Here is a 26,388-nt window from a genome sequence, read left to right on the forward strand (position 1 = left end):
CTGGAAAATGTCAGTGCTTTCATTAAATAGCTTAAAGAGTATTACAAAGTTTAACCAATTAACATTTTTTAATGGAAATGAAATTAGAAATAAACCAAAATTATCTTTTAATGTTTGTTGGTAGGTTTAACCAGCAACCAAGAAGTTTCACCAAGAGATTGATCATGTTTTAGCTGTTCAGATTGGTAAGTCTCTCTTTTTTGTGATGCTAATTAAGTCAAGTTAAACAATTCAAAAATATGATTACAGTAACAACATTATTCAAATTTTGTAATGAAGCTTGATACATGTACTTTTGAGGCCAGTTACATAAAGGCATGTTACATGGGTCTGCATACACGTTTTAGTGAATTATTTGATGAAACCTTTGTATATTCTGCATTTTTATGTTAGGAAATACTTAACTAAGATCAGTTTTGAAAAGTTGAATTAAGAAAGAACACTCAATTTTAATTTTAAATTTAAGATTTATTCAAACTTTTCACACAAATCAGAACATGAATAACATAAAATGAAGCATCTTATGATTCAATAATTAACTATAAAGAAATGTGCCTTTATGTCCTTGCATGCACTTACATGGAGATTTTAACAACAATTTAGATTTTAAGCTCTATGCCTTTTAAGAGGCTTATTTTCTCCCATTGAGATGCCACTGTTAAATGTTGATATTTAAGAGAAAGGGGTTAACGTTTTGGGGATGCCAGAAAGACCGGAGGAGTCTGAGAGAATGTGCTCATAACCTTTTTCTGGGACTGGATTATGACAAACAAAACCAACAAAAAAACTTCCTAATAACTCATTCTTTTCTCTTCATTTCCTTTACCTTTGCACAATATTTCATGACAGTCAACATATTAAAACTCGTGTAACATGCTATCAGAAAAAAAATGCATTAAAAAGTCAACAAAAGCAAATCTTGCAAAATAATGAAATGATGAAAACCAGTTATCTTATAGATGAGCTTATAGATGAGACAACTACATCACTTTAATGTCAAAACTTTGAAACACAATGTATGATACCAGGAATTCACAAACATATGGAGTCACACCAGATATTTTCTAGGGTAATAGAAAACAATTAAAGTAAAATCATAAGTTTTTTCACAACTTTCATGCTCCTATTTTAACAAATCAAATGGGTTCATACTTAATACGATATATTTTTTCAAAGATTATGTTGACACTCTACCTTTTTACTGTACATATTTGTCAGTGTTCAAAATTATATCTGAGATTAAGATGGTTTAACAAGTAAGACTTGGTATACATTTCATATACCTCTGGGATTTGCTTGACTCTGTAGGGTTATTTTCCAACTATGTTGCTTGTGTGATATCCTCTATGGATCCATTTATTCTGCAAAGAAAGATAATTGAAGAAATCAGTTTAAGCTTCTATTTACAGGTAAATTAGAATGCCATTAAAAAGTTTATTTATTTCAGTGATTCAACTCAAAAGGGATACCATGTGAATATGTATTAGTGTTAAAAGCTTTAAATGATAATTTATTCTGTTTTATACAGAAATCGAGCTGCTAAAATCATGACCCTGTACTATCCAGGTCAGGCTCCCGATTGTTTGTTAGGCTTCCTTTGCAAAAAAATAAAACAAATTACTGCATCACTGTGGCACAGCTTTGATGCAGGAAGCCAAAGCTGTCTTGATAGCAGCTTTCAGTAAGTCTGTGTTGTTGAATCAAGTTAGTCTTTATGATAATTTTTAAACAGAAGTCATCCTTTAAAATTTACCCATCAACTCCATAAAGCTTGTCAATAGAGGGAAGCAATAGATGCTTTTAAAGTCCCATGGTAGACAGCTGTGCTGAAAGAGGACTCAAAAAAACACAGTGCAACATCACCAACAGATGGCATGCCCCCCCTAGTCATCCCTGACTGTGGAAACTTCTGTGATGACTTGGGGGGGCACATCCCATCTGTTATGGTGAACCTCACATAACATCGGTTTTTATATAGGTCCTAGGAACTAATTTCTGGCTGGATGACAACATTTTATTTAATAATATAATATAAAGCACTGAAAAAATAGCCCACTATGCAATAGATTTTGCATCTACCTTATCATATTTAGCTACTTTAACACAATTTTTTTTCATGTTAGGATGTAAAACAACTGGGTATAGGTAACTAAATATAATTAAGTAGATGCCAAAAACAGTTGCATTAATTTTTCAGTACAACAGTAAACAGGATGCCACTAAAGAATGTTGTGTTAAAAAGTTGCACAAACAGCAAAAATAACTGCAGCCTTAAAATCTCATCAGAAGCAGAGACAATATTAAAAGGTTTGGACCCATACTTGGAAGAACACAAGATTAAATAAATAAATATTCTATAATTAACTGTTATCTCTCTCTTCCTTTTAAGGACTTAATGACTGTTTGCCTGACCCCTGTCAAGTCAACGGACCCTAGAATTGGTAAGCCATAGCTAAACTGTTTACCCTCAAGTTTCCCTTTAATTTTATCCCTGTTTATTAATCATTTTACTTTTCTAAGAAACAGAACTTTTGGGTTTGCATCAGTTGTGACTCATAATATTTCAGATGAACAAAAAAGAGCATTCTAATTTATTTCAATTTGTGGTTTTTAGGTTTGTTTGTCACTTTTTTACTTGAATTACTGAATCAGTTTATTTTTGAAAGGGATGCTGCTTTATTGAAATGCAAATACATCTGAGAGTAGAGCCTTGTACAAAAACTGTTCAGCTTTAGAGACTTTCTGTGAAGGACTTACCTCTGACAGTGAGTTTAGTTGAACTCTCCACTCTTCCTAACGGATTTTCTGCAACAACTTTGTATTCCCCCATGTCTTTCGATCCGACCCTCAGTATTAGCATTGAACAGACCCCACAGGTGTTAGAGATGAAGTAGTTGGTGTTGGTATTCAGACTGATGTTGTTACGGAGCCATGTCACGTGAGGTGTTGGATCTCCTTTAACAGCACATGTCATGTAACATTCATAGCCTTGAGGAGCAGTGTGCATTTTCAACGGAACAAGGAATTTGGGAGGACACTGCAGGTCACAGGCCTTCGACTCCGGCATATTCACAATGAATTTTTCTGAAGGGGAGAAAAATAAAGACTAAATCAAACTATGTCTAAAAAATAGAGGGAAGAAGCACTTCTTCAAAGTTGTAAAGTATGCTAGTTATAATATACTTGATTTATAGAAAAGGAAAAGGCCTAATGGCGGTCTTCTCAAATGAAATATATTCAGTCAGCTAGTGTAGTAGTAAAAAGATCATTTGTTAGTATATTTGATCTAATTTGGGATTTTGCAATACATGCTTATTCATTTCTCAACTCTGATCACCTTTTTTGGCAGGAATCAGCCACTTTGCTGATTCTGATGGTTTGGAGGAGCCCATGTCATTCTTGGCATAGACTCGAAACTGGTATTCTCTGCCTGGCAAGATGTTGCAGGCTGTAAATTTATTGTTGAAGATTCGATCTGCAACAGTGTGCCAGGTTCTTTTGACTGAATCCCGCTTTGTCACCATGTAGTGGAGCCTGTCATCTCGCTTCTCATCTGGAGATGCGGTCCATGAGATGGTTACAGTGCCAGGCACATTTTCATCCAGCTCCACTGGACCTGGTGGCTTCGGTTCATCTACAGAAAAACATAATTTTACTTACTATACTAAATTTTAAATAAATGTTAAAGAGTAATAAGTTTTATCAAACTTACCTGTTACTCTAATTTCAATACTAGCTGTTTCCTGTCCAACTACATTTTTGACAATGATGGTATAAATGCCAGTATCTGTACGTTCGGCTGAAGGGATCAGAAGCTGAGATGTTCCCTCAGCATTGCTGATAGTCACCTTTTTAGATACTGGCACGCCATCTTTTAGCCACACCACCTCTGGCCATGGTGAAGCCTAAATAATATAAACAACAATCTTTTCAGATTTCTGAGCACTTGACAGAGGGCAAAGCTTATGGATTTAACTAATGTCAAACAATTAAAAAACTCACCTCAAAGTTAATGGTAAATCGTGCAGAATTTCCTGCTCTCACAATCATGAAACTCTTGCTTTTGGTATCTGTGAATCTTGGTCTAACTATGAAAAGAAAAGTTTTTGTCACTAGAACTGACAGAAATATATCTGGATAACAAAAATACCACAGTAAAAATATATAACTAAGAAATAGACACAATGAACTTTGTTGGAAGAATGATATATAAATAGCATGGCTTGTTTAAGTAATGAATTTTTGAATTTAAATGTCTATCAAACGGTTTGTTTAGATAAACAACCAGTGCATTATGGCATATGTGCAAGCAAAAATGAATATTCAAGTTGGGGGTATGACATTATTTATATGAACAAGAGTGCACTAGTGTGACCCATTTTATTTTCTGTATAAACTCAAAGTAAACAAAGATATGCAATTAGTCTTTGCAGCTCGTCCTTAAGAAAGGTCATCACTATTAGGTACATAATCCACTTACCCACTTTTAACCTTCAAAGACAGGTAAATAGAATGCTTACCTTATATTCTTGTCATTTAAAAGTTGCTATTGTTTTTTTCATGTAAAGAAAAAGTCTAAGGTCAAATTAAAAAAGAATATCTCAATTGACAATACTTTTGAACCAGATGTTTCCAAGCCCACAAAACTGGGTGTACTTTAAACATCAATGAATGGAAATACTTACTATAAAAGTTTGGGATGACAATCTTTGTTGATGTGACAGATATATAAAAACAGAAAATATGATTGCTAACACAATAAAAATAATCTATATTTAATCCCACCAAAATTGAATAATGATTTGATGTTTGAAGTTGAGATGACATGTGTTGATTGGGGAGTTGTGGCCTAGTACAGTAGTTAACGCATAGAGCTTAGAATCCTGAGGTTCTGAGTTTGAGCCCCACTCCCACAGACTGCCACTCTGGGTCCCTGAGCAACGACCCTTTACCCCACACTGCACCCCGGCGGCCGCACAATGGCAGCCCACTGCTCCCCAAGGGGATGCGTTAAAAGCAGAGGTAAATTTCTCCAATGTGAGATCAAAAAAGTTTAATTATCATTGGTATAAATAAACTGAATTGAATTGAATTAGCTATGCAGACTAGTTGAAACTCTTAGGCTTATAGAAAAGACTCAACACATTTAATTTAACATATGCGAAGTTGCAGTGTTTTGTTTTTTTTTGTTTCCCTTAAGTCTTCTATTCATAAATGCATGAAATAATTAATTTTTCAAAATCTTTCATTTGAGTGGTTTTATTGAAGCATAGTTTGTTTTTTCACTTAAAACACTTTTGACAGCTCTAAAGCGGAGGAACCATCTTACAAAACAGCCATTATTGTGTTAAGGAACAAAGTGTTAATAAGTGTAGCTTTATCTAGAGGTGGTCTTTAGATGATTCTGATTTGTGGGATAATCTACTCAAACTAAGGTTCAACCACTTCCCTATCAATTTGGATAGGGCCAACACATTATACAGTGTTATATGCAGGTGATTTTAGCAAACTTAGAATAAAACAATTCTTGAAGAGCCTTTCTAATGAAAAAATCATTTAATTCCTAACAATAATTGATATTTTAATGGTCCTCTCTGAAATGAATTTTATGTGCTGAATGATACACCATCCATATATACAAGTAACACTCAGAGGGTATGGTCTGGCTTTCTGTTTCTTTAAATGTATCTTTTGAGGTTGATTTAGGTGCAATGATACTTACCAGGTGGGGGCATAGCGAGAATGTAATTGTCCAGCTCCTGAGGCTCTCCCTCGCCTCCATCATTAGTAGCAATAACTCTCACCCAGTACATGGCCAATGACTTCATGCCCTTTACCGTATATGAAGTCATGGTTATTGCATTAGAATTGCATCGATCCCAGTCTGTATTTTCTGCAGGTCTGATCTCCACAAAATACCCCTTCGCTTCATCCTCAACCCCCTTAATGTCCTTGGGCTTGTTCCAAGACAGGGACAGGGTTGTGTAGGTGGAATCTGTCACTTTTAAATCAAGCACTTTACCAGGAGGCTCTGAAACATATGATTTGGCGTCACTTTTAATGTCATACAAATAAATGTAGATTAAGAATGACAGTCATGTCACAACATTTGTAAACATCCACCTACTTTTAGGGTCTCTGGCAAAAACAAACTCAGAAGGAGTGCTGAATTCACCAGATCCGGAGCCGTTTATTGCAGACACACGAAACTCGTACTCCATGCCTTCCACCACATCTTTAACAGCACATCCTTTACCTGGACAAGGATATTGATAAATGCACCTCATTAGTTTATCCTAACATTAATTAACAATTTAAAAGTTTAAAAATTAATACATAAGTCATAAAGTAACCTTTAATGATCTCATTTGGAGGGTTTACTTGGCCCCAGAGATTGCTGCCCTTCTTTCGTTTCTCCAGATTGTATCCTAGAATGTTGGTACCTCCAGTGTCTGAAGGAGGGGACCATGTGAGGTTGATGCAGTCTTTAAAGGCACTGGCAACCTTTGGAGCTGATGGAGGTCCAGGGTATGCTGTTTACACAAGAAGAAGGAATAAGATTCTGTCAATTTTAACATTCTGGTTTTATAAGAAATATTTGTTGCAGTCTAGGGAGATATAAAACTTAATAATTTCATATTTAAAACTGATTAAAATTAAATAAACTTTATTTGCTCCAAGAAATGTTGATGCCTTCATTTAACAATATGCTATTTAAGTGAAGAAATAAGAATGCTTAAATTAGAAAAAAATACAATATATCTGTAGAGAGAGATTAGACCAGAAATTAGTAATTGGTAATTCTATTGGAATGTGTGGAGTATTAAACTTAATTTTAAAATGGAGTCACAGAACAAGTTTATGTGCAACATAGGTAATGTTGCTTCACAGATCAAATCAATATTAGTTACCTCTTTTATGGCCTTATTGTTTATGTCTTGTGACTTTGTTTACAAAGGTAGCATTATATTTTACCCTGATATACCAGATCACATAATACATGTAAAGGGGTTTGAAAGGTATTTGTAGTTTTTCTTAAATCTTTCCATGGTATGCCATTTCTGAGTAGTTAAAGAAATGTAATAATTGTATTGGTTTAATTACTTATATGATTATATGATCTCTTTGGTTACAAAACATTATACATTAAAACATCAGATTTGACACAGGAAACAGATTACTTTTACTGCGATTCTGTAACTATTTTTCTCTCTGTTGTCTAGTAATTGACTGATTCTTCTCTGAATCTGAAGTCTAACCAATAAGATGTGATGTATATGTTTTTTTTTTTTTTCCATAGAGCATGTTAAACAAGGAGGTGGAGACTCCAGGTCAGTGTGGGTAGATCCACCTTCCACGAACAATTGATTATTAAGTTGCCAAGTAAAACCTAATACCTCTAACAGGAGGTTACCTTTTGTTCCAGCTTGAATGTCTTCTGTTTCCATCAGCTCACTGGTTCCCATTTCAGTCTCCACTCTGATGCGATAGCAATATCTCCTCCCATGGTCTACATCAGAATCTCTGTATTTTGCTTCAGGACCAATTGGTCCAAGCTTCTTCCAGGTGTTCCGGCCAACCTGGTTCCGTTCAAGGATATAGTTTTGTATCTTGCAGCCACCACTGTCCTTTGGTGGTCTCCACTTGAAATCGATTACAGAGGAGGAGGCTTCTACAATCTCCAGAGGTCCCATTGGGGGTGTAGGTTTATCTGTCAGAGTCCAACACGATATGTAAAATGATGATTTCAGCTGAACAGATTACTTTACACTTAAGTGTCAAATCTATATACATACCAAGGACATTAAGTTGGCTTACAGCTTCAATGGTGCCAAACTCATTTTTCAGTTTTAGCTTGATTTCGCCGCTGTCCTTACGCTGAAGCTTCATCAGAAGCAGGCGACTGGTTCCATCCGAGGTGTCAATATTAACATTGCCTTCACTTGAAAGCTCTTCACCTTCCAGGTACCACTGTACTTTGATTGGTTCACGGCCAATATAAGACAATTTATAAGTAGCTTTGTGTCCCTTTTTTACAGTTACAGGTTTTTTAAATTCTTCTAGGTCCTCTGTGTCAAATCGAGGGGGATCTGAATTCAAGAAAAAGCACAAAAATGTTAAAGCTTCAATTCAAATGACCTCAAATCCCACTCTGCTAGATCATGCAAATGTTTTTACCCTCAACAACGATTTCGGATTCTGTCTTTCGACCATCTGCTTCAAATTTATATTTTCCAGCATTTTCTTCTGTGACTTTGTTAATTTTCAGCCTGTGGAAACATCCCTCTTTGGAAATCGATACATTCTCAGATGACTGAATCTAGTGAAGAAAATACACCAATAGCTCTTCTTTATTGCTTCATTCAAGAATACGATCCTGATAAGACTGCTTTAGGGCTCTGAACTTACCTCATCTCCGTCTTTGTACCAGATCCCTTCGCAATCTTCACTGCTTACTTTACACTCTAACTCTGCTGCTTCTCCAATAATGGCCTTGCAGTCAGAAAGACCGGCATGAAAGTGAACTCCTGGGTCTGAAGACGAGCAAGTTGTTAAATGCACACCTTACAATTATTGTTTATCCATGTTTTGCCGAATGTCCCTTCTTTATGCTTTGGCTACAGTTACAATTACAATTTAATAATAGTTCACACATGTAAAGTATACAATAAAACCAAAAAATAAAACCATTTTTTCTCAGTGTCTGATATTAGGTGAGACAACAATTCTTCTGTTTCAGCTTCATTAGTTTTACCAAGAAAAAATGTAAATTCAAAATTTCATTATTAAAAGAAGATATTAAGATAACTATACTTGTATGGACCTATCATTGGTTTTTAAGCCTATTTTAAACAAGTTTTGATTATCTGAGTACAAATATGAATCTATTAAAGACTTCTTAAAGATTTTGTCTCTAGGCACAACATTGTTGGAATGTTTTGCCATCATCATACAATTTAGGAAGGCAACAATGCCCAAGAGATAAATGTCTTTTGTAGCAGAAATTTGTAGACAAGCCAAAAAAGAAAAGGTGGAAGAAATGGGCAAGTAATTTAGATTATACACATTTAAATGAGTCATGTCCCATCATAGGTGGAAAGTCCTCTTAGAGTGGGAGCATTACTACAATGTTTGCCTATAACAGGACACCCTGACAAAGAGGATTTCATGTGATTTTCTTGCACTGACTAGCAGACATAAATGATCTGAAACAAGAAACCTTCCAGACATTGAGAAAAAAAGGCTACGTCTTTTTATAAGTAACTAGTTTTAGCTTTGTTTGAGCAAACAATGGTTTTCCTTCTGTGTTTACAGACTTACCTCCAAACTACTGCATTTAAAGCTATATGTTTTTTAATATTACACTAACAGAGGTCATGTATTAGGTCAAAGAACCATTTTTTTCCCTTTTGCTCAGCCTTCAATATAAATTGATAAGGAGACATCTTCATTAATGATGCTTTTGTTTGATAATTTGAATTCTAAAAATATAAAAGAAATTCTTCAGTATCTTATTTTCCTCCATTTACATTGTCTTGAATGTTGTACAAAATGAAATGGTACTACTGAAGGTTCTTTCTTCATTTGAAGAATTTTAGTTTGTGTTCAGTGAATTTAAAAAAGAAGAAGCATAGATTTCTGGACAATTCAACAGGTCGGCTAGTCTCATCCTTAATCTTTCTATCATGTCATATCTTAGCAGGCACTGAGTGCTTCAGTGGAATTATCCAGCGCAATCTTTTTAATGCTCTGTGTTAAAATGATTTATCTCAGTGCACCAGCTCTGCCTGAATGAACTTTTTAAAACACCAAGCAGGAATGTTAACACAGAGGCATACAAGGGACAAAAGCATCCACAATTTCCACAAAAAAAACGTTGCGACAAACACAGGATTTTTCTGCTGATGTCCAACCTGCAGGTCAAAGAAACACAGTTAATAACTAATTGATCTCTGATGTTCACAGGCATGAGGAATATATATATTCAATATGCATCAAACGTTCCAGATATGAATTAAAAATGAATCTATTTGGCATTTGTTGCAGCCACAGTCATGTTATATTAAAGTCACTTTTTGCTATTTTAGTTTCATCAGCACATTCATTACTAAGAAGCAACTAAATTTTTCATCTGTGATTACAAACCTTCATGTTCAACGCACTCATTTCTGGAAATTTCCCAAATTTATTAAATAATCTTATCCAGTGATGACATCTCCCATGCAATGCATTGTCCAACAATCTTACCGCTAACTCTCTGCTCGATCAACGGGATATGCCATACAAGGCTTGAATATTTGCCAGCTGCTGTTGGCTCACCTTCATCTGCACCCTCACCATCACAGCTTGCTGCTTGCCTATTGCAGCTCCCACTTTGGGCATATCTTCCGCAACAGTTTTTGGCTTTTCATTTTACTGGATATCGTCGCAAATAACATCAAGCCAGAATTTTATTAGCTGTTACGATGGCCTAACAAATTACATTAGTGAAAAAAAAACACATATTAAATGTTGGAATATGCATAACTAGAGGGAAAACAGCAGTAGAAAAAATCTAAAAGTAAAACAAGGGTTGCAGGTAGATGTTTTTGTATGTTTTGTTGGAATACAAATATATTTACATTAAGTAAAAGTTTTAAAAAACATAACTACTGACATATACAGTATGTTCTGTAGTAACGGCACATTATTACTCTCTGTGAATTCTGAATTGTATATTTTATTCCACTCATTAAATCAACAAATCTCTTTTAAAATGAATTTTGTGACGTTTTTGCTCCATGTTTATGTGATTTCACATAAGAAAAGGAGGAATTCACACATTTTGTGCTCTTGGAAAAACAAATTTACACTGCTGCCGTCCATTATGTCAGTGCTTCTGTATTTTCCATCTTTTGCACATTTTCACATAAAAAAAATGTAATTTTCTATATGTTAAGTATTTATGTCAGATATCAATTGCAAACCTTATCCTTTATGAGATATGCTTATATATTTATGGACAACTTTGTGAACTGGGGGCCAATTGTAGCATTAGCTAAGGATCAAAGAGTTCTGGAGAAGTGTTAACAGAATAATCTTGACAATGTTGCATGAACTAAATGTTATTGTCCTAATTTAGAAATGTTTAAAATTACTAATAATAATTTCAGAGTAACTGCTATTTAAAATGACTGGGACTTTGTGAAAAGTCTTTGTAGAATTTTTAGATGATTTATAAAATAACTTTTAGCTTCATTTACATTTTTGGAAGTGCTTACTTTTTTCTGGATTTTCAAAAATTCTTCAAAATATGGAATAATTTTTCTATATTTATACATTTTGTGCCATGTCAAAATAAACCTTAAGAGTTATCCACTGTTTGAGTGCACTGACGAGCATATGTCTATTGTTACTTTATGCTCATCGAGGAGCAAATTCTGTAAAGTCAATGCAATCAGCTGGATTTACTGTATTAAATGGAAAAGTTTAATAATCTTTACTAATCTTTCTGTATGATTTAATAAAAGTATCTTTATAAAAGGCCTTGAGATTACATATTTTGTGAAATGATGCAATATAAATGAAGTAAACTGAATTGAATACAATTTCTTACCTATAACAGTTTCAGGAACCAATGGGCCAGCTCTTACTCGTTTCTTCCGTTTCCCTCCTTTTTCGCCTCCTTCTCCTTCGTCTCCTTCCTCTTCTCCTTCGCCTTCCCCACCTGTCTTTCCTCCGTCCCCTCTCCTTTTCCTTCCCTTTCCTTCCCCTGCAATGTCCTCATCGGAATCTTCAAATGAATCATCCTCATATTCGTCCTCAGAATATTCTTCAAAATCTTCACCCTCAATGCCTCCAGCCCCACCCGTAGTGCCAGCTGCAGCACCGCTCCCACTCCCGCCTGCACTCCCTGCAGCACCACCTTGAGCACCACCAACCCCACCAGCACTACCTGCGGCACCACCTGCTGCACCAGCACCACCTGCTGCTCCAGCACCACCTCCTGCTCCAGCACCACCCACTGCACCGGCTCCACCTGCAGCACCACCCGCTGCACCTGCACCACCCGCTCCACCTGCAGCAGCCCCAGCTGTAGCACCGCTAGCACCAGATGCAGAACCAGCTGCTGCTCCACCTGCAGAACCAGCTCCGGCTCCACCTGCAGCACTACCTGCACCAGCACCTGCTGCTCCTCCTGTGGCGCCATCTTTGGCAGATCCCTTTTTTTTTGTTTTTCTAGCAGCCCCATCTTTCCCAGCTGCTGCTCTCTTTGCCTTTGCAGCAGCTTTTGCAGCAGCTTTGGCCTCAGCCTCTGCCTCTTGCTGCGCTTTGGCAGCTGCATCTGCCAATTCTTTCTCTGCTTGGGCTTTTTTGGCAAGTTCAATCTTTTCCTCCATTTCTTTCTGATATCTCGCCTGTTGTTCTTTTGCTATTTTCATCAGTTCTTCATCATTGCCAGCTCCAGCGATGGTGGTTTTGCGTGCTCCCTTTTTGGCCTTTTTGGCTGGGTCTTTATCAGCTGTAAAACAACAACAAAAAAACAAATTCATAATTTAAATATTTTTGAACTGTGAAAAGTTAAGTTGGCTTAGTGTTTATTGTCTACCTCTTCAAAAGTGGAACATAAACAATATTTTTTTTCTCACCTTCAACCACAAGCCAGGCATTGCAAGACTTGATTCCTGCCACAGCAGCATAGATACCAGCATCCAAAGGTAGACAGTCCCGCACAATCAACTTATGGATGAGTTTGTCCTCAGATACAGTTATCTCATGCTTCTCATTATTTGTAAGCAGAGCACTTTTGCCATACCATTTGATCTCACTCATTGGTGCTGTGAGGACACATTGAAAGAGAGCATCCTCTCGTTCTTCTGCTTTGACCTCTTGAATTTTGACTGCAAAGTCAACTTCAGGGACTGTAGGGTATAGGGAGAAAAACTAAATAAATCCATATTCTTGTCATTACTTCTGTGCACTTTCCCATTAGTCTAACCATATGTTAATCTAAACATAAATCAATATATCAAGCATTTGTCCTGATACTGTTTATTTAGCCTTTTTACTAAAAAATAATTTTTGCACTGGGTGTGATTGGTAGACATAAACCCGGTTATACTGTATAGGGTCACCATCTGCTGGCCGTACTTACATCCATAAACTAGCCTCCACTTCCAAAGTAAACTCCAATGCTCATATTGTCATTATCCAAGCGTTACAGGAGACTTATCCTTCTTAGCATTTTTTTTTCTTTCTTTTTTTTTTTAGCTTTTTCACAGTTGAGCTCAGATTTGAACTTTTTCTTTTCACACCAATGCTGGGAAACGGCTGACTTGCTTGCACCCATCATTGCCTTTTTTAGTCATTGTGCGCACAATATCTTATCTTCTGTTACATGATCCTTTTCTGGTAAATACTGAAAAAGCTTAGGTTTATCAACAACTGGAGCAAAACAAAAATGTTAAGCACAGACATGAAATATATTAAGCCAACAGGATGACAAAATTTAATTGGAAAGCCTTTTTATGAACCAGAGTAAACTAATGGCATATGAATTTGTCAAGTCATAGTACTAGGCCCTTTTAAATGGTCCGTTTTTCGTTCCACTGTTGTGAAATGGATGATCAGTATAAGGAAATGCCGAAAAGTTAACTATTTAATAAGATCAACTGATCAAAATTACTTTATGGACACTGAAGCAAATATATATAATGAAATTAAACTATAATGAATTTCTAAACATAAACTACATCTGTTTGTTTTGTGGTAAATTATTACTATAAAAATAGACAGAAATGGCCCCAGTTTTAATCATTGGACATGCATAAAGACAAGTCTTTTAAACTAGCCTTAAACATAAACTCTTACCTTTAAAATCAGTAGAAAACACATTCACTCCCTCAACATCCACTGAGTAGAGCCCAGCATCTTCTTTACTTAGGTTTTTAATTGTGAACACATATTTTTTGCCAACTTGTTTCAAATTATGTTTAATTTCTTCACTCTCTTCTTTTGAGAATGGCACCATAACACCATCCTGCAGACACATCATGCTTTTGCTTACCAGAACACTTCAAAACAACCATCCCTGAAAAACATGTTTTTTTTTTTTTTTTATGCCTTACCTTATATAAGTAGATTTTGCTGCCTGAATCCAAGAGGTCCATATCCAATTCAATTGTTGCACTGTCATTGTCTTTGACCTCAACAGGTTTGAGTGTTCTGATATGTGAGATGAACTGTGGAAAAACATTAATGGGTAAAAAAGTAAATAGATAATTATCAAACCAGTGAATAAAATATGAAATACAAGTATATATACATATATATATATATATATATATATATATAGCAACACAATTACTGAAAACAAGAATAAACAGATAATGTACCTGTGCAATCTCCTCCTCTCGCTCTTTTTTCATTTCAGTCAGTTTCTTCAGCATTCCACGAAAGTCGCTGATGCCATAGTCAAAACAGATTTTCTCATAATCTTTTTTATCGGCACTAAGGAGGATTTCCCAGACCTTTTCCTTATCATCCATTGTCTTTTCCTCACGCGTTCCATCTGGATTGCTACAGAGTGAAATGTTTATTTTGTAAAGCTCCACTAAAAGGAAAAAAAATATGCTAAAAATGATTCTTTAGTGATATCATGTTTTAGTTACCGTGTTTTAAGTTTTTTTCTGAACCCTGTGGCATCTAAGGAAACATGACAAAAAAGGAAAACATTAAACTGATGCTGAATAGAGTTAAAGTTCCAATTAAACATTTTAATTATTGTTCTAACTGTAGATATAGGACAGTTTATTTTATGTAGGCAGGCATTTTCTTGTTCCAATTTCCTTTAATATTCTCCTGCAAATATATCATGTTCTCCTTTCTTAGCAGTTTCTAATAGAAATGTGACTCTTTGCCAGGACTAATATTCCAGGAACACATTACTGAGCAGTCTTTGACAAAGTAAAAGTACAAAATACTTCACTCACATTTATAGGATTTGTAAAAGCTACTGTAAACGTGACAGAAGTAAATAAAAAATCCTAAATACATGTTCTAACCGTTTGTTCATTCAACTATTCCATTACTTTTAATAGATCTTTATAAGGAGTGCTAAAGTTTCTCTGAATTTGAAAATGTACCTTCTCCTTGTATCTTTTGGAGTTCCTTTGCCTTAGAAAATCCCACTGTGAACAAACAATGTTTAAGTATTATGCAAATATACCTTTGTCACAATCATAAACTGCAGTTTTCCACACCAGTAAGAAGATCATACCCTCAATAACATTCAGAACAGCCGTGCAAACTGCTCTCCCATATTCATTGGTTGCAAAACACTTGTAGGTGTCAGCATCCTCTGGAGTTACCTTAGGGAACTAGTAGAAAGGTAAATAGAGGAGATACAACTTTAGTTCTTTATTTGCTATACTAAATGCCATGTTTTATTTAAAACTTTTTATATGTTGAGGATGAGTAAAATTTAAATTTTTTTTTGTCTTTTTAAACCTACCTCAAGGAAATGTTCATTGGATGCCTCATCATATCTTTGCAGGCACACATCAGGGTGAAAAATGATTTCTCCCTTTGCTCTGCTCCATGTTACAGTAGGTGTTGGATCACCCATCACAATGGCTTTAAAGAATCCAAATTTGCCTGTAAACACAGATTTTTAATTAGCAACAGTAAAGTTGAACATATATGTTTTCATATTTTATTCACATTCAAATCGAGAGGAAACTAAGAAAAAGACTTAATATACATGAATCCTTTAAATAAAGCAAATAATGTTTCATGGAAAATAATTACTTTTCGTTCTATGGGGGTTTCGATTTGGCAGACGAAAGATCCTGCGCATGTGGCGCTACTTGTTTTGAACAGTTTTAACACACATGCCTGTTATATGAACATATATCAGTTCAAGTTTATTTTATGAACTGATCTGTTTGATGTTTTGAAACCCTGGTGATTTAAATGATTGAGCACTCTAAAGCAAAAAAAAAAAAAAAAGCAGTGGATCCCCACCTTTTTTGACTTGTGTAACCCTTTGGGCATTTTTTCTTACCATGAGTTCCCTTCTCAGTCAAAAGTAATGATGATTGTCCAAAAGTGGAACCTACAATAACTAATTATAAAATAAAAACCATTTTACTTACAAAGCCTCGAACTTAATAATTCTGACATTTCAAAAAAAAAAAACATTTCCTGGATGGGAATTAAAACATCTTCAAAATTGGAAACTAAGTCCAGTGGATTGTTTTTTTTTTTTTGTTTGTTTCTTTTTTACTTTTTTGGAATGACTATGACCTGGATGTCTGACAATCTTCACCAGCAGAGTTTACCTAATCTTTTATTTATCTTAGGCATTTTATGCTTTCAATTGCAAATAAAAAAGAAAACACATAAATATGTTGCTTGGAAGTGACTTCCTTATAATCACATTGAGACTTTAAACAATTAATCAGATTAATTGATAATTGAAATAACTGTCAAGTATTTTAGTAATCAAATAATCGTTAACTACAGTGTTTAGATTCTAAATTATGCCTTTTAGCTCCACCTTGAACAGTAATTATACCAGAATTAGAAAAATATATATTAAAAAAATATGTAAACATTTGCTTTAAGATAAAAAATTCCTTTTTCATTTGTCAATATTAGTTATTAATCAAAAAAATATACGAAAGATTAATCGATTTGCAAAATAATTGTTAGTTGCATATTTGAACTTGAAGAATTAGGAACCAAATACAGAACAAAAATTAGAGTCAGACTGACTTAATTAGTTTTCCTTTTTTTCATCAAGACTGAGCTGTTTTGATGCGCTCCTATAGCTCAGTGTGAAAAACAGCTGATACCAGGCTGCTCTATACATCTAGTCTGTTCCTCTGTTTCTTTTTTATGTGTGTCACAGCTGAAGGTGAACTCAAACATAAAAAAACTTTTTTTTTTTCAACTGGGTCCTCACAAAAATAATAAAATAAAATTATAATTAATAATAAAATAGATCCAAGCCCTATTTTATTTACTATCAAAGAAATATGTACCCCTTGCAATGCACTCACGGACCACTAGAGGTAAGAGTAACCCCAGTTGGGAATCACTGCTCTAAAGCACTAATCTAACTGTATATATCAGAGCAAAACAAAGGGATCTATTTCCAACAAGTAAAAAATAAAATATTTTTGAAATTCAAACTTAAATATTGAAAAAAGTCATTGCCTAATACAAGAAAACATTCAATGATAAAACATTCACTTATGAAATACACATATTTGCATTAGTAGAGAACATATCTTTATTTGAGCTACACAAGAGACAGAAAACATGACCTTTTTGAGAAACAGAAGAAAAAAAAAAAACTATTAGAAAAACTCTTTTTTTTTCTTTATTATTCTCATTGTTGTGGTTTGTCTGAGCAGTTTCTTTGAAAAACAAGGAAAAACCTGCTTTTAAAACACCACTTTTTCCTGAGTCATGCCTCTTGGCAAGGTGAAACCTTCTGACAAGTTTTTCCTGAACTTCTAAAAGTGCTTTTTATCTAGTGGCAAGATACTTTCAGGTATTCTGTTGCAATGAGAATTAAAGGCGGTGCTTCAAAAAACAAACCATGTATTCTGGTGTTGTCAAAGATTTTAGAAGCTACAAGATGTGAGGAAGTATAAAAGACAAAATGAAAGCTGTAAATGAGTAACCCTGGGAATGTACCAAATTGAATATTTAAGTAATCTGTAAAAATTATTCACTTGTGTAATTATTCTTTTACACAGCGATTACATTGTCACTTTTCCTAAATGTATATTTTCCTCCTCCAATTATTTCTTCTTTGTAATAAGGGTTTTTAATTGGCTCTATCTGCTAAGTGAATTGTTGTTTTTAGCTGATGGAAATACATTTTGTTGAATTAAATAAAATATAAAAATTCCTAGTTCTCAGAGAAGATGCTCGTGTTCTAGGTTTGATGATTTTTTTTAAAAACTAGAGTAACCCGATTTAGAATTTTTTAGTGCATGTTTTCTGTCCTTAACCATTTCACTGATTTCCAAATAATTAGTGTATAAAATTAAAGAACAGATTATATCTCCAGAAATACGTATCTGAAAAAGACGATTTAATGACAAAAGCAAAGAGAACAACAAAGTACCTGACATGGATAACCTGAGCCAAAAAAAAACTTTATAATGGGGAGTATGATGACTGGATGCTATTCAGGTACATAAATGAGCAAAATGGAAGATGCAACTATAGAGCAGCAGGAAACTCAAGCACTGATTAAAAAAAAAAAATCACATTAGGAACATGAACAAGATAAAATACGACACTTAAATGAGTCAAACTTGACTCAAAATGGAACAACTTGTGACACATACCCTCTTGGATAGTAAGGGCTATGGGTTTCCGAGTGAAATCTGGAGTTGTTTTTCCTTCAGGGAGTTCTTCAATAAACTGCGTAATCATAACACCAGGCACTTTGGATTTCTTCTTGATGCCTAAATGAATCCAACAAAATTGTTGTTAATTAAATTGAGTATTACCAAGACAACAGGTAATGCTTACAAAGACTGTGTAGCAAAACCAAAGGTAAGTGCATAGTTAAAAATAAGCCAAAAATGATTTTCATTTACTTTAAGCTTGGCAGAATTTATCAATTTATGTATATGTCTTAAAAATGAAGGTTATTAGAATACCTTGAAATTGCATTTATGTTGAAAACAAACAATTGACAACACAAAATAAGTTTGTATTTATAGGGGCCTGCTCACACCAGGTTACTACCGCTGGGTGGTCTGGAAGAACAACAGTTCAAGCTTAACTAGATGGCGAACAAATTAGAAAATCATTTAGTCTGAAGCTAGTCACAACAGCAAACATAGTTTGTCCAGGACTTTTAAGCTTAATTTTATTTATTTATTCTGCTTTGCTGGCCATGCTACCACAGTGCTACTGCCAAGAGAATCACAGCTCCATAAAGAACTGTCCTTGACTTGTCACCAATTTTCCAGCTCCCCTATATACATGCAGGGTTTTCTCGGTCTCCAGCACCAGTCTCAGCCTTACTGTAAAGCACCAAACACATTTAGTAATTGTAGCATTTTTCATGCAGACCGCTGTGCACCAATAAGCTTTCCATCCAGACTACAAAGAGGATATTTTGATGGTGCATTTGGAAGGAACCATATACACAATATCCAATATCTCAGTGCTGTATATTTTACTAGTCATTGTGAACCAATGTGGACAAGCTACCTAAGTCATAGGTTAGGAATGAGTCTCACCGTGACTATTCTATTCTATTCTATTCTATTCTATTCTATTCTATTCTATTCTATTCTATTCTATTCTCAAATTACACTATAAAGCTTTAAAATGATGCACACACTGTCTTCCTTCACTCTTAAATCAGCACCACATGGGGACACTTTGGAGGTGTACAATCTTCTACCTAACATTCAGTGCTTCTCCAGATAGGAGCCAAGCATTTGCTGATTTACTTGTGCAAGAAGCATCAGCAGGATGCTTTAGCCTTGAGAATCATGACATCAGCGTTGCTAGTCCAGATATAAATTATCTGACGAAAAAGCCTGCAGATGTGTCAGGCTCAAAGAATAGTTATAATGCAACTAGTGCCACTCCACTCCTCCACGGCCTTACAATAACAAACCACAACTCCCCTTCTGAAGTTGTGTGGAATTTCAGAACATTCAAGTAACTCTTACAGTATGTGATATAATGCATAACAGTGAGCTCACTTTGCTTTTAATATTCAACAGAAGAACTCTCCCAGACCCTGTGAGTTTTTATGCTATTGTGCAGTTTTAATCTGGTGTGAAGGGGGCCTAAATATAAGACATATGTTATTTAAACAGAGAGTATGATATTTATAGGAAAATGCCACTACAGCAGATAAAACTGCGACCAAAACATATCATTCCAAAACTCGCCCTGAAAAAGTTTTCACACTATTTGCCTCATTTTTATACCATGGTAGCCTAACTAGTTCTTTTGTTTCTGCCATCTCTAATACGAAAACATTTGTAATGTTGACATGGTCTTACCACTCCTTTAACCATAGTAAAAAATGCAGCTTAATTTAGTTCTACTCATAGCTTCTTTCTTTTTCCTTTTTATTTCACTTTACCCTGATTCCTCATAGCACCTACAACATGCTGTTTTAATCATTTTCTGAAATGTTACATTAAAATTGTTTACCTTAAGCATAAGGGAAGTTTATACAGGTTGCTAAAATATTGAGTTTTATAGATGACAAATGTTTGATTCCATTGTTTTGCTCTTGTCCACACATTCTATAGTTTCATGAGTAGAAAAATCCTCAAAAACGTAACAAACATCCTTTTAACAATTCTGCTAATCTATACATTGCACTAAAACATTTTTACAAATGAGCAAGTATAACGCTCAACAATAACACCCTAAAATCACAGCTAATTTAAGTCCAACATGCTTCCTTAAAATAATTATTGAAATAATTTAGAATGAGTAAGTAGGCATTAATGTCATTTGTCAGTAACATTTTTGAACATTTTAGTTTCTCTACTTTGGTTCCTATTTAAATCCACAGTATAATTCTCTTTCCTACATATAAAGACCTAAACAGGTCAGGAAACATCATATATAAAACATCTGACTTCAATACCTTTCTGATAGAGCCTTTGCTGCAAAACTGCAAGTTCATTCTAAAGTTTCAAAACACAGAATGCATGGACACATCTTTTAATGATCAGTAGCCTCTCACATACAACTAGCTCCCATTATTTTGGCTGTGAGTCAGACAACCTTTTCTAATTTTAAAACAAGTCTTACGTTAACCTGACCTTTCTCTGTAATTACACTTAAGTGAATTCCAAAGCACTTAATTGGATTGAATGTTAATTGGAGGTACTAGAGTGAACGGGTCTGAATACAAATTCACAACACAATTCAGATTTCATTTCAAACAAATGAGTGACTTTGCTTCCATATCATCAGTTTGTCATAATTTTAGTTCTCCTGTCATAAATCCATATAACATACATTGAAGGATGCAGCATGACAGAATTTGAAGAAAAAGGAGGAGTACTGATTATTTTTATTATTTTAAGGGGCATTATAGATGAGGCTTTAGAGCTTGCATATGTCATACGTATCATTTAAGCTGGTTACCATAAGCCCACAATATATTGGGAGAGAAAAGAATGACTGTACATGGTTCTGCTGTGCACCATAAAAACTGTGACTCCATGAGAGTTATATGACGAAACGCATGAAAACCGCAAATAATCTGCAAACTGATACTTTTTGGTTATTTTTCTCTTAAGAAAAATACTGGTTGCTAATAGTTTTGTTTCTTTGTACACTGCCAATTATAATGTTTGTGAACCAAAGTTTAGATGAATGACTATTCTGAGATTAAAATGCATAAAAGTAGCTTTTTTTTTTTTTTTTTGCTTAGCTTTTTCTTCCAGAAAAATGCTAGGTTGTGCTTTCCTGCAAAACAGGTTCATGGTTTGAGATTTAGGTATGGCAGCATTATTTTACAGGACTGATCTGGATTTAAAGTTGTCAGTTAAAAGTGGCATTTTCCCATTGACACATAAACTAAGATGGATAAGAGACAATCATTCACAGTGCCCTCTTGCAACAGCATTGTCGCATTTTTACACACAGTATGGAGGTTGATGAAAAGTCACAATGAAAACGCATTCATTGTGCACCAGAAAGGTGTGTCATCCCTTGTCGGGGAACACCTTTCAAGGATGATGGCAGTGATGATGAGGATGATGAAGATGTCATTGTTCATGCAGCTAAACCCAGCACGGCATCATGCATGTTGAAAATGAATCATTTGTAATTTGATTTCCTTTTTTCTTGCATACCTTTGTCATCCTGGTGAACTCCCTCAGATTCGCCGATTTAACACGCAATATGACAGAAGGAGAGGGCACAGGACAGGTAAATATAAATCCTGACACAAGCACCATGGTAGGTTGGAACTTTGACAGGATCGTGGACATATAAGAAACACAAAGGACCACACAATATACAGTCTGAAACCCATGAGTGGGTAGACAAACACAACATAGAGGAGCTGCAGACTAGAATATGAAGACATTGACAACACTACAAAAACTGTTAGTCATAGACTCAAGATATTATAGCCTGTTAGCATATGGTGTTTCAGCAATGTATGAACAAACAGTTGTGCAGTGCAACTGTTGATAGGACTCAACACAAAGCTTGCTTACACATTTTCACATGGCAGACTTCTCAGCATGATTCCTGCGTGGTGCTTGAGGTAAATTCAGGTAGGACTTGGAGAAAAGAGGTTGTAAGAAAATCAATTTTACAATTGTTTAAATCCTGTGCATATTTGAAAGCCTCACAAGTATGATGCGTTGACGTTCTTGTTGCCATCGGATCAGGTGTTGGACCGATCGATAATCATTCCTTTCACATTTCATCAGGGACATGAGATGTATCCTCTAAAGTTTTTCTCTGTGATTACAGCTTGCTTTGACTTCATCTTGTGTGATGCCTCCTAAAGGTTCTTTGACCAACGTTTCATGTTTCTGGTCTTTTGGGAGAGAAAGGTATCCTAACCAGAGAAGAGCTTTCACCAGGGCAGCTTTTTTGGTGGGAACCCTTTGCAGCATTTAAAAGAGCAAATAAGTCGTCACCGATTCTTGGGATGCCTCCATCTGTTGCTTTGTGTTGTTCTTGGTTTATTCATATCAGGAGTGATCAGTGTTTTCCAACATTAATACTTCTAGTTCTTCACATCTTCATAGACCTTTTTGCATTTGATCAAAACTGACATTGTCTTCATTATTCTCGCTGTTTTATTTGGTGTTATCATGTCTTGTACTGTACATTTTTGATTCTTGGTTGTAGCCCTAAATGATTCTTTAAAGTTTAGTCATGAAGTATTACTAAGTTGAGTCTTGTTGATCCACAGCATTTCTGCGATAAAAGAAGATACAGGAAGAGGCAGCTGGAATACCAACCTTTCATTGGTTTCTGCACTTACCTGCCTGCCCAGTGGCAGTTTCATCGGCCACCTTTGTCTTCTTCCACATCTTTATTACTTCTTGAGATAAGCAGATTCAGCTGGCTCTGAATAAAAGACAGATAAAACACAAAAACCCTTAGAACCTTATACATTATTATTCTCTCTGGGAATTGAGGAACTTGTATTTTATTATTAAGAAATTCGATTCGAAAATATAAGCACATTCTAAGACATTCTAACAGAAATGTCAATCATTTTTGAGAGTTTATATATTGTTCAGAAGGTTTGCCACTCCTTCCCACTAAGTGCAGTTAACTATATTTGTCAGTAAGAGGCAGCAGCAAGTGTTATTTACAGTAAGTGTTGGTCACAGCATGATCTAAATTCTTTTTCAATGAAGTATTCGCAGGCAGCTGTATGTTAAGCCCAGATCCCGGTCCAGCCTTAAAGACACAGCAAAAACATTAAAACTTTTAAAAACTATTTAATAAAATAAATAAACTACCCTGATTTTCACTGTGGCCAAGGGGTGTAAAAATTTGATTTCACAGCTAATTCAAAAGTCCAGCAGAATTTAACACCTGAAATAAAAAGCAGGTTTTCATGCATGAATGTTATACATTGATTTTTTAAATAAGAAAGTGTAAAAAAAAATTGAAAATTTTTCCATTTTAAAATCTTAAGTGTTTTTTGAACATTCGTTCAGTTCGGTATATAGACTATTTCCTGATTCACATATTTTACAAAACACCTGAACTGACGGTTTGTTTAGTTTTTTTTCTTTTTTATGCCTTAAAGAAAGAAGTAGGCTTTAGGCTGCCCTGCAAGGCTTTTAAACCTTGGTTTGAATGGAGACAAAGCCATTCTAAAGCACATCAAGGTGATAATTTTGAGCCTGGATCGATATTTATTTTTGATTATGTCCATGGTGGGGAATCCTGCTTTACAGCATACTCAAAATGTGCAGGGTCATCTTTGAGCAGGCCATTTCACTTTTCTTACACTAGTTCACTAGTTCTTTCAGCAGTCCAGACTTTCTCTGCTTTCTTTTTCTCATCGTCTTCTCGTTCTTTCCCACCCCCCGAGTTGCCACAGGTTTGCCCACTGTGTCTAAAAGTGGCTCGCAGCTCCAAACTTGACTAACACAGCTCGTTGACTAATGTGTATCATGTGTAGCCTGGTCCTGGTGCTCTGGACGGCTTTACCATATCGACGGGAGAAGCAACGTAAGTGAAGTTAGACGCTGCCGTAGCACAACTTGCGGTGGTTGATTTTACCTTTAACTTTGGCTCTGAGCCTATGTTTGAATGCGTTTCTCACCTAGATGGGGTCATTAAAGAAGCGGCTGTGGTCATTAAGTTTTGACTAAGAAATAAAAGACAAAAGAAATGAAAGAAGTACTCATGTACCAATGCTTCTTAGTTTATTTTAAGTCTCTGCTATGTCTTATTAAACCCTTTTGTTGACTGGCACAGATGCATGAGGTTTCTTTTTGTAATCTTCTTGAATCTTGTTTTCTACTGTTGCCAAATTCATGCCTAAAGCTAGGCTAATCCTTGACGGATTGAACAGGGCACACAGGTGCACACACAAACAGTGACGCAATTGCGCCGCCTCCACTGAGATGGATGTGCACTATCTCAGTGGTAGGTTGTGTGCCTCTTAATGTTGTTTACCTTGCAACGTGTGCTCTGCTCATGAATGACATGCAAACTAGTAAGTTAGTTCAAGAACAAAAGAAATAAAATAAAAAAATTAATAAATAACAGACAGAAAAATGTAGAGAAACATGAATATGGGTTATAAATTTGAATTGTACACATAAGGTATGAAATTGCATCTAGATGCAGTTTCTTACCAAATTTTTAGGTATTTATGTATATAAAGAATATTTGTTTGATCTGCAAAGTGCCTTATGGCATTTGTATTTTAGTAACAAGTAAAATTGAATTGAACTGAGCATTTTAGAAACACAATACTTATTTCAGCAACTGCTTTGATGTATCAGAAAATTAATTCATAACATTTTTGATGAAACTCTGCACATCCTGTCATAATGTCAGAAGGTAATCTAACAGCGTTAGTGGGTATGAATTGCCAAGTGTTACTTTTTCCTGTTAGTTATTTGTATGTACTTTATTATTTAATGTTATCACAAATAGTTCACAGATAAGTATTTGTGGTTAATGTTCTTAGATGAAGTCATTGCACAACACATATTCAGAACAAACTTAATATATTAGCAGTACGTGACATCTATCTCCTACACACTTCAGCACTTCTGCACCACTGACCGTCTACTCTGAAAATGGCATCCAGTACTTTCTCAAATATCACTCAAAGCTTTTTTCAACACGTCAGCAATAGCTGCACAGGGAACAAGACGGAAAGTGTCTTTAGCCATGTCACTAACATAAAACGTGGCTTGATGGTAAGACCTCTGATGACAAAAGAGCACCTATGGTCTTTAATGAAATTCACATTGAATTTGTATTGCTCTATACAGCTTGTTGTCAGATATTTTCTTCATCCCAAATAAAAAAAATGCAAACATTGTTTTTTCATTTTTTTATTCTCTCTCTTTTATTTTTGTCCCCTTGTTTATTTAAGCTTTATATATTTCCTAGTTTTTTTTTGTTTGTTTTTTTACTAACAACAATCTTGGCATATTGTTGTTATCTATGGCACACACTTTAAGCTACTCAAGGTAAAGCTTATGGAGCAGATAACATGAAATAGAGCTCTGCAGATTTTTTTAATGTAAAAAGAAATTGATCATATGCCAAACTAGAGCCTGCAGCTTCGTTGTAGGTCCCTAAATCTCGAGTTACGTATTGATTTGATACCTTCATCTAAAATTAGTTATCACCCGACAGTTTCACATCTCAGATCTCCCATCCTACTAAACTTATCCATCCTATACCGAGTAGGCAGCATGTCTCAATAAGGTGATTTTATGGATCATTACAGAACATTTATTATACTACTTAATTATTATTGTTTTGAAATGCTCTGCAATATGATACTAAATTAAATGCAGAATATTTAGTAAGCTTTATTCTTCAAGGTTACCAAAGCATTTCTTTCAGAAATGTCATTGTGGTTGCCTAAAATACTAAACACATATATTCACCCTACAATATATACTGCATTAATATTAACAACAGCAGAAAGAAACATTGAAAAATATCATAAGTATTCCTTTTTCTTCTCTTATGCTGTAAATTTTATTAACAAGCCCTGAGTTTGTAAACTACATACCTGCTCTCTTCTCTTTCACACGAACGATGGTCACTGAGTCTTCCCCTATTTTTTTAAACTGTAATAGATCCTTTCTGCAGCTTGCAAGCCAGTGCTTGGTGCTTTGCTTCGGCTTAGAACCAATGACTGTCAAAAGCCAT

At 35.1% G+C, this 26,388-nt stretch overlaps 1 protein-coding gene across 1 annotated transcript; it reads right to left on the reverse strand.

The window, feature by feature from the left end:
• Positions 1-455: 455 nt before the first annotated feature.
• On the reverse strand, positions 456-26,388 carry LOC107089154 (immunoglobulin-like and fibronectin type III domain-containing protein 1). Its single transcript, XM_015381776.1, has 25 exons — positions 26,249-26,388; positions 23,006-23,091; positions 18,351-18,470; positions 15,494-15,636; positions 15,260-15,359; positions 15,126-15,170; positions 14,652-14,685; positions 14,376-14,559; positions 14,109-14,222; positions 13,852-14,020; positions 12,630-12,902; positions 12,367-12,502; positions 11,597-11,652; positions 8,410-8,564; positions 8,179-8,320; positions 7,797-8,090; positions 7,415-7,711; positions 6,354-6,533; positions 6,128-6,256; positions 5,723-6,031; positions 4,003-4,088; positions 3,713-3,905; positions 3,338-3,634; positions 2,758-3,084; positions 456-1,361 (listed from the first exon to the last, which is right to left on the reverse strand). Exons 2-25 carry the CDS (start codon positions 23,052-23,054, stop codon positions 1,357-1,359), a joined length of 3,837 nt encoding a protein of 1,278 aa, XP_015237262.1. The 5' UTR covers positions 23,055-23,091; positions 26,249-26,388; the 3' UTR covers positions 456-1,356.

This window comes from Cyprinodon variegatus, unplaced genomic scaffold (genome assembly GCF_000732505.1).
Source record: "Cyprinodon variegatus isolate N-32 unplaced genomic scaffold, C_variegatus-1.0 Scaffold241, whole genome shotgun sequence".
NCBI classification, from domain to species: domain Eukaryota; kingdom Metazoa; phylum Chordata; class Actinopteri; order Cyprinodontiformes; family Cyprinodontidae; genus Cyprinodon; species Cyprinodon variegatus.